The following is a 9,611-nucleotide window of genomic DNA, read 5'->3' as shown; positions in this document are numbered from 1 at the left end:
TATTAGGTTATATATGTATGGTTATATATGTAGGCAGTAAGTTAACAATTATAAGTGATGATTGTTTTTTGAAAACAGACAGTTGAAAATGTGGGTTAGAAAGAATCCAATGCTAAAAAAGTTGATGAAGAAGAAGAAGAAGACGAAGAAGAAGAAAAAGAAGAAGAAGAAGAAGAGGGGGGGTTTGAAATTGTCCAGGATGAGGGTGGGCCAGAGAAAATAATGGTGCCAGATGCAAAAGTGGACAGTACGACTTTAGAGGCATACACGAGTATATTAGGATGCAACACACCTAAAGGAAAAAGGGGAAGAACCAAAATAAAAGTGAAATCATCGTCTCTGACGAGAGGAGTAAAAAAAACTTTAACCAGAGTAGAGAAGCGGTCAGATGATTATGTCTACGTTGATTTGAAAAAGGGGGCAAAGAATATACCGAAACAAAAGTGGAATCCACGTGAAGCTCCGTTGATGCACTTGCTCCCAAATACCGATGCGAACCTATTACAACAAATTGTTGATTGTTCTGAGGCTGATATCACGTAAGTTAAAATACTAAACTAATATAACCTCATATGGAAAGATTGCATAACATGATATTTGCTGCTGTTTTCAACATGATCTATGAGACGAATCTTTTTTGGTACACATTTTTTTGCGCATCACATGATCTTAAGTACGTTTTTTCTTATAGTTTTTTGGTACACATGTGTGATAACAGTTGTACTGTCTGGACCAATGATGTGACGAGAGAAGTTGTACCTCTGGAAGACATAATGAAACTCTTGCAAGGAGGGGACGTCTCAAACTGGGTATGGAAATCATATCTTATATCATACTGCAAATACATATCAAACTGGGTATTGGTCGATTATGTTCTTAAATTTGGAAACTAATGCAGATGATCGACGGTCTCGCTCGTATGTTAACAATCCAACTGGATAAAGATAACCTTAACCATGGTAACGTTGCATATTTCCCATGTACAAACTGGGTAAGCAACATCTACTTTACTTCGTAAATGCCTGCTTATTTAAGGTTATATATGATTATCTGTCTAATATATTTGGCTGTAATTATGCTGCTGATGTAGTTTTGTTAGTCCAATTCTGTTATTCCAGTTGTTGCAGAAGTTTTGGTACTAAAATCTAATTGAGAAGGGTTGCAGCTGCTACTGCTCCTGTTTATTACTAGTTTTCTGTATTGGCTACTGTTTTTAAGTAAAAATGGTGTCTTATACGACTGGAATCTGATATTTCGTACAGCTTTGTATCAGAATGTCACCTGTTTGTCTTCGTATATATGGTTATATAAACGTTGCTGGAATTAAGATGCTGCTGCTGTTCTGTTGTGTGCATCAGATGTAATGTTCTATTTTCCTTTGCACACAGCTGTTCTGTTGTTTTATACATCTTAACTCAGTTGAACTTCGTAATCTCACTTAATCATAAAGTACATTAACGTCATAAAGTACAACTGATAAAAACCAAACACAAGTTTTGCAATGACGTGTCAGTAACATAACTTTTCATTTACGAAGCATCCCTTTAAACTTGGGTTATGAATGTAATCTTATATAACGTTATACAATATAACCTCATATGGAAATATTGAATTGCATGATATTTGCATTGCACTCATATTAACTCAAATAAGTTATTGCTATATTTTTTTTTGAAATTACATGCATGATTATCTATCTACTGTCCTTATAAGATTTTCAAATGCATCAGACTATATTGCACAATGACAAAAGCGACATGAGAACAGTTCTGCTAGACGTAAAGCTTCATCGTGTGTTTGAAAACGTCCGGCAACATGGGTCTAAATACTATCGGTACTTGGTATTCCCTATGAATGGCAGCGGGAACAAACCGCTAAGATTTACACCGTACCATTGGACCATTCTGTTATTTGATGTTAGGAAAAAGAACTGGATGCACTACAATTCCTTGAAGAAGAGAGACGGCAGTGATCCAATTCTGAAAGACGCTACCGTTGTGGTACACTTACTAATACCGTATACACAAATTCTCATACTCTCAATCACGAACAATATCAACACCACTAATGTTGTGCTTTCCAAATGTAGAAAAAATACGTGGAGAATTACATGAATGCCAGGCATGCTGAGCTGAATAACCAAAGTACTGATACAGAAGTTCTATTTGAAGACCAGAAGTTCGATGCTCCAATATGCTCACCTAAAAATGCTCCACAACAACTAAATGCATCGTAAGTTTCAAACCACCACAAAACTATTACATACAACAGTTTGTCAAGAACTCAAAATAAATTTATCATATTTATTTGCCTCGAAACTATGTAGGGTTGATTGTGGGGTTATCGTATGCATGCTCATGGAACTAGTGGCGCACCTTGAGCCAATCCCAAAAACATTGCCGAAGTCTGAAATTGATCAATTCAAAGCTAGTTTAGTCTCTCGATTTTTGAACGATGAAGGAAGAAGCTGGACAATAAAGAAATGGGAAGCCAGACGGATGGGGAAGGGATCGCAATGACCAATCAAGAGATGGATAGTGAGATGATGATGAGATTGTTTGTGATATGGGGAGTGAGATGGTGTCCTCAGGACAAATGTGGTTTTATTTTTTGTGTAAAGATAGAAGAAAGATTGGACTTACATGGTACTAAACTCTTATCGGTCCATTCCAAACGAAGTTTGACTTGACCACTGACTTGTAAACAAAATCCTATCTTATATGGTTCATTCCAAACAAACTTTTTTGGGCTGTAATAATGCTGCTGCTGTAGTTATGTTAGTCCAGTTATGTTTGTACAGCTGTTGCTGATGTTTTGGAATAGTTTAATATAATTGAGAAGGGTTGCAGCTGCTAATGCTCCTGTTTCTTACTAGTCTGCTAATGCTCCTGTTTATTACTAGTCTTATGTCTTGGATACTTTGTTAAAATAAAGATGGTGTCTTATATGGCTGCAATATCATCTGCTGCGGTTTCTTTGTATTCTGAAGCTAGGTTGCTGCTGTTTTTCTGCCTGTTATGCAGCTATTTTGATTCTGTTATGCTGTCCAATTTAACCACATCTGAAGTTCCAAAGGCTTTTGTAACAGAATGTGTAAAGCGGAATGTGTAAAGCTCTGCTGTTATGCTGTCCAAGTCATGCTGTAATGCTATTAACCAAATGTGTAATTTGATTTTGCAAGCTGATTTGTCCAAAAAAAAGATATATCTCCATACAACTGATAAAGACCAACCACAAGTTTTGCAATGAATTGTCAGGAACGTAACTTTCCATGTAAGAAACATCCCTTTAAACCTTGGTAATGATTTAGTTATCAAAAATCTGGACAACATTACGAACATATATGGTCATATAATTGAGTATGACATACGTAACTTTAAAAAGCAGCCATACATAACGTTATATAACGTTATATAACATTATTAACGTTATATATAGTGTACCTGAACAGGAGAACAAACTGTGCAAAACTCATGTATACAAAATTTTAAACTCTTTATTTATCCATAATCCAAACGAAACAACTTCAATATTTAAGCATGAATAAGGAAACACCCCCCCCCCCCCCCCCCCCCTTCCCCCCAACTTTATTCTATTCTTCATCATAATCTCTCCTTTATTCTCATATTTGACTCCTTGCCTCATATATCGCTTGGCTCTTTGCATGTTCTTCGGTTGTGCTTTGAAGCCTTGTGGCACCTCCCACATTTATTTGGCCTAGTATATGACTCTTCACCCCTTGAACGAATGCGTTTAACTTTAGGCCTACCTGCTGGCCGCCTGTTCCGTGGAGGGTTTATAACTCGTTCACCTCCATTTGTAAAATCAGGAATGTCACTCTCTACAACTGGATATATGGGTTCTTCGTATGCACGACGATACGCATCGACAAGGTATAACGGATCCATGTGGTCCACCAAAGTTCCTTCCCCTCCGCAAGCTTTTATAATAACCGTTGCAGCATGCCTACAAATGAAACCGGTAGACTGCCATTTACCACAAGAGCACGTCCTTTCCTCAACAGACACTACCTTAGGGGGAAGACAACGCACCTCGTACAAACCACCCTTCGACATAATGATTCTCCACGACCTTCCTTTCTTGATAAATCGAGCTAACTTCTTATCCATATTCGGACAAATAACTGAATTCCATTTCATCGACTTTACTCTCATATCTGCCATTTGCTTCATAATTTTGCGACGAAGTTCATCAACTAAATAAAAAACAGGCATTTCCCGAGCTTTAAGAATCCAATTGTTAAACGACTCCACAGCACTAGAGCTCATCTCACCGTACCGTTGACCTTTAAAATACGCGTTACTCCAATGCTCTTTAGGGACACTCACAATAAAGGTCCTAGCTTTATCCCCACCAAATTGGTAAAAATCTTCCTCCGCAGCTTTGTAAACCGACACCGATGAAGCATATGCACATTTGTTGAACAATTCTACGAGCCTGTTCCGAAAACCTTTCCTAAACCGACCAGGAAAGTGATCCTTCAAGTTAAACTGTAGGTGATAAAGACAGTATGCATGATGACAACCGGGAAACATAACAGGAATGTTGTTGACAAGACCTGCGTTACGATCAGTAATAAAGGTAACAGGACGAGTGGACAATGTACTCCTCAAAAGGCCAAGAAACCAAGTCCAATTAGCATCATTTTCAGCGTCACAAATTGCATAAGCTATAGGGAATAAACCTGCACATGAATGATAAACGTATAACGTTATATGCGAACTTCTTTCATGTGTAGCTTCACAGAATAGAACATACAATGTTATATATTAAAAAATGTACAAATGAAATGTAATATATAAGGATATAACATAAACAACGAACACAAACATACATTGATTTGCATCTTTCCCTGTTGCGGCAAGGAGTGTTCCTTTGAATCTACCCTTCAAATGGGTGGCATCAAGACACAGAAAAGGCCGGCAGTAATTGAAACCCTTGATACAAGCCTCAAACGACACAAATAGCCGTGAAAACTCTTTGGTTACAGGATCAGATTCTAGCCTCAATACGCTCCCCGGATTCATAGCCCTTGCAGCTTCAACGTACCACCGAAGCCTATCGAATGAACCTTCATAATCTCCATACAATTCCCCTCTTGCCTTCTCAACACCTAACCAAGCATTATGATAGCACAAATCAAGACCATACTTGTCCGTAAACCAATCCTGCATGTCGATTGGAGAAATCTTGGGTTTTTTCTCAACAATCCCAGCTATCTCATTCGCAACTAGACGGGATGACACACGCTTATGCTTATTGGTTCAGTATGTTGACCCACAATTATGCTCATTATGACACTTTTTAATATGAAATACACCATTGGTCCTATTTAAAATAGCATGCACCTTCCATTCACACCCTGTAATAACACAAACAGCCGTAACCCTAAGTTAATCATTTTTCACGAAACGATACTGTGGGCACGCCACCCCGGAAGTTTTGCTTGGCGAAATTGGGTGCGGCCCTTTTTGTGTTTGGAAAAGCGCGGCGAAACGCCTCGATTCAGAGTCGCCACTCGGGTTTTAGCGGTGAAAACACCCAAGGAACCGAACTCGAAAACGTTTGCCACGTTTGTTTGATTTTGAAAAAGGCGTAGACCGGTCCGTCGTCACCTTCGATATCTGAGGTTCGGGAGCCATGTTACGAGAGGGGAATGGTTTTATGGCACCCCTCTCGCCCAATCCGAAGATCGGTCTCTACTCGGGCATTTTATAAAACATTTGCATTTTTCTCTCATTTGATCATTTTTTAGCCAGTTAGGGCGGGAGAACAGTTAATGGGGGGTTAAAACTATAACAAGTTGCAACTCATGTGACAAAATGTTTATGGATGATTTTGCTTGCAATGATAAGTATAGATTGAAAACAAGCACTGAGCAGCTTGAGCAGCTTGAATAAACTGGAGTACGCTGTCCTGAAGGGACGTAAACAGGCCCTGTCAGCATGCACTGGCCGAGCCACTGCATGCTGATTGGACATGCGCACGCCACCTCATAACTGGCGTACTCCACTCTTTTAGTTGCTCAGTCTTTGTTTTCGATCCTCTGGGCTCTGGAAAGGGACCAGCGCACACCCATGACATACCCCACAGTTAATCAGAGCAGAATATACATAATTACAGACAGATGAAATGGCTTGAAGCCACACAAACAGACAGGAAACCCCCTAAACAGAGTGGGGACAGGAAGGAGGCCAAGACTAAGCTAAGATGCAAGGGCCAGCCACTAGGTCCTGGACAACACTGTCGTACTACAGTAATTAGGCCCCGTACGCCAGTTTGTCGTTGGATCCAGTGCTTGGCTTTGCATCGTCTGGGCTCTGGAACATGACCAGAAGGATCCCAGAGGCCTTTTAAACAAGCAAAGAGTAAGCAATAACTACTACATCTTAACAGTTCTAAATGCAAAAAGCAGTAAATTGATTATTAGCATTCAATGGTGATTGACAGAAAGATAAGACAGCAGAAATGACGATCCATGATCCCCACGCCAGTTGTGCTCGTACTGCCATGACTGGCGTACGACATGTAAAACCTGGCGTGCGCCAAGTATCATCGCATACGATTGTTGTATTTTACCAGTTCAAGGCCAGGACTAGTATTGTTTACCAGCCTGGGCCTTGCTGGTTCCCCTCAGGGGCCGAAAATAGAAAGGAATACAAAGGTGATATACCTTTTGGGTGTTGAAGTTTGAAGGTGGTTTAGAGCCTAAAGGTTGAAGATGGATGTTGTATGGTGACTGGACATCAGTGGGGGTATATGGAAGTGGGTTGCTTTCCTTTCTCTTTCAATGGAAGAAGAGAGATAGAGAGCAAGGAGAGAGGGGATGAAGAGCTTTTCTTCTTAATGAGGCTAACCCCTTGCAAATGAATGCAAGGGGGGTATTTATAGGGGAGAGAGACTGAGATCAGTCTGGGACCAAGGCTTTGTTTGGCTGGTTAGGGCAAGGAGAGAGCCTTCCCATGCATTAAATGCATGGGACTAGTTGATGGGGGGTGTAGGAGAGAGGGGGAGCGGGCCTGGCCGATATAATCATCAGGGGCTACTGTGGCCGACGTCAGGGTGGCACAAAAGTCTCGCCCATGTGGCTGAATAAAGTTGATTTGACTGGGTTTGACTGGCGTGCGCCATACTCGGACCGGCGTGCGCCAGTAATAGCTGAGTCAATGGTCGATGACTGACACGTGGCAGCTAACTGGCGTACGCGTCCAATACACTGGCGTATGCCAGTTGGGTTTTGCTGGGGCTGTTTGGCTCTAGTTTGAAGGGTTTGAAAGGGGTTTGAGAGAGGTTAGGGTCGCCCAAAGCTCAACCACACCTTTGTCCTTAAACTATTTTCGACTAAAATCATCATTGGGGAAATAAAAGATTGACAAATAACGTTATCTGGACAGTCCAGAATGGGGTGTCTACAGAAGCCCCCCTTTGACGGCACTTGAAGCATCCTTGTCTGGAGACAAGTAACGTCAAAGGTTTTCTAGACACCCTCTTCGAGGCTATTCAGAATACGTGAATTTTAAAAGACCTGTTTGATTCGACGTTGGGGCGGATAGACCGCTGCTTCGCTGTCTTTGATAGGCAGATCACAGAATGTGGGCTCTCCTGGGGAACGATCCTTTTGCAAAAGCATCGACTCTGTTTGGGAAAGCAGATTGTGGGACGGATAGATCGTCTTTGATTTGAAATTGGACGGATGGATCGTCGTTGATTTGAATTTGGACGGATAGATCGTCGTTGATTTGAGATTGGACGGGTGGACCGTCGTTGATTTGAATTTGGACGGGTGGACCGTCGTTGATTTGAATTTGGACGGATAGATCGTTGTTGATTTGAAATTGGACGGATAGATCGTCGTCGTTGATTTGAATTTGGACGGATAGATCGTCGTTGATTTGAATTTGGACGGATAGATCGTCGTTGACTTGAATGTGGACGGATAGATCGTCGTTGACTTGAATGTGGACGGATAGACCGTCGTTGATTTGAATTTGGACGGATAGATCGTCGTTGACTTGAATGTGGATGGGTGGACCGTCGTTGACTTGAATTTGGACGGATAGATCGTCGTTGATTTGAAATTGGACGGACAGACCGTCGTTGATTTGATGGGCCTCTGCTTGGGGATAACTTCCACTCGGGTACCAATGGGACTCATGGCATTTTAGAACACCAATTGCGAACGGACTCCATTGTATGGGGTGTTTTGGGCCTCAGGCCCAACATGTACTGGCGTACGGGAGCATAGCACTGGCGTGCGCCACGTTTCAACAAAACCCGAGCCCAGACCCGGCCCAGATCCGGCCCAAAGCTGCTCCCACGTCGTATAAACTTCTGAGACGGTGCAGAAACCGCTCTTCTCTAGTTTTGAACTCTGGAAACTGTCAAACCCTCTCAAAATCCTTCAACCTCTTCCTCACTCTCCCATTTTTCCCAAAAATCCACACCTCTTCACCCATCTATGGCGGAACCCAGTGGTGGTGGCGGCAATGGCAATGCCGGCGAGGAGGGAAATCGGCCACGGGGTAGTGTCGAGACTCCGGAGTCTCGAATCGACGATCAAGCAACTGCCGAACCTTCATCGAGTGTCAGTGTAGCGGTTGCAGGCAGCGGCGGCGATAGTGGTGGCCATGCAGCGGCGGTGGCTGGTGGCGATGAGGGGCGTACGCCAGGAGGGATATGGCGTACGCCAGGCTCTGTTGTGATAGTGGGTCCACAGGTTCGTCGATTGGATCCAAGCAGTGGGGTAGAAGGTGTGGTGATTACCGGTTTGGGCTCGGCTGGAGCCGGCGGCATCGGTAGGGGCAGTGGTGATGATGGTGGCCGACCGGGGACGCCACCTAGGGATCTGGCGAGGGGCAAAGGTCCCGTGGTTGAGGAGGGTGTATCCGGAGAGGCACCCGTGGAAGGGGTTGAGTTTCGGCCAGACGTGGGGTCCTCGGTGCACGTACCCATTACTCGGGGGGACTTTGCAGAGTTCGTATCGGAGGAGGAACTCAGCCGTTTGCTCCGGGAGAACCCGGGGGTGGTGGCTGCAGTGCTGGCAGCAAGGGAGGATAGGGCCCGGCAAGTGGAGAGAGCGCAGGAGGAGGAGCGCCTGAGGGAGGAGGCCGAGAGGGCCAGGGCCGAGGAGGAGGCTCTTGCGAGTGAGACCGAGGCGGCCGAGGAGGCTCAGGGGGAGGTGTGGTCCTTTGAGCGGGCGGTGACGCTTGTAGAGTCCATACGGTTGGCCCCCCGTGCTAAGTTCGACGCGGCTACGTATGTTCCGCCCGAGCCACACGTGTTTATCCAGTCCGGGGTCGAGAGCCTTGCACCTTTGAGGGAGAGTTACGACGTAGAGCTTGTTCTGAGAGACCCACAGAGGCACTTATCCGTGGACTGGGCACAGGTATTCTTTTGAACTTGCCTTAGTACTTCATGTTTTGTCATTTGTAGCAATACGTAGCTTTGGAACTGTTGTAGCCTGAACTGTAATGCATGTAGGCCAGAACCTTGAACTGTAACTTGATCGAGAAAGTAGAATTTCGAATAGCGTGCCTCGACTTTTGAAACTTAACTTGAATGATAGAACACTCGAAGTAGTTGAATCGACT

The 9,611-nt window shown here is 43.5% G+C and overlaps 3 protein-coding genes across 3 annotated transcripts; 2 read left to right on the top strand and 1 right to left on the bottom strand.

Annotated features, from left to right (window-relative positions):
- The first annotated feature begins 1,754 nt into the window (after window positions 1-1,754).
- LOC131332745 (uncharacterized) lies at window positions 1,755-2,519 on the top strand. Its single transcript, XM_058367041.1, has 3 exons — window positions 1,755-2,000; window positions 2,090-2,232; window positions 2,327-2,519. The coding sequence occupies exons 1-3, from the start codon at window positions 1,758-1,760 to the stop codon at window positions 2,517-2,519; spliced, it is 579 nt and encodes a 192-aa protein (XP_058223024.1). The 5' UTR covers window positions 1,755-1,757.
- Window positions 2,520-3,641: 1,122 nt separating this feature from the next.
- Window positions 3,642-5,376, bottom strand: LOC131332744 (uncharacterized). The gene is made up of 3 exons (XM_058367040.1): window positions 5,370-5,376; window positions 4,856-5,251; window positions 3,642-4,705 (listed from the first exon to the last, which is right to left on the bottom strand). Exons 1-3 carry the CDS (start codon window positions 5,374-5,376, stop codon window positions 3,642-3,644), a joined length of 1,467 nt encoding a protein of 488 aa, XP_058223023.1.
- Window positions 5,377-8,479: 3,103 nt separating this feature from the next.
- On the top strand, window positions 8,480-9,078 carry LOC131332742 (uncharacterized). The gene is made up of 2 exons (XM_058367039.1): window positions 8,480-8,952; window positions 8,994-9,078. Exons 1-2 carry the CDS (start codon window positions 8,480-8,482, stop codon window positions 9,076-9,078), a joined length of 558 nt encoding a protein of 185 aa, XP_058223022.1.
- Window positions 9,079-9,611: the final 533 nt, after the last annotated feature.

This window comes from Rhododendron vialii, chromosome 7a (genome assembly GCF_030253575.1).
Source record: "Rhododendron vialii isolate Sample 1 chromosome 7a, ASM3025357v1".
NCBI classification, from domain to species: domain Eukaryota; kingdom Viridiplantae; phylum Streptophyta; class Magnoliopsida; order Ericales; family Ericaceae; genus Rhododendron; species Rhododendron vialii.
Note: the sequence above shows the minus strand (reverse complement) of the source record. Positions and strands in the feature narration are given on the sequence as shown.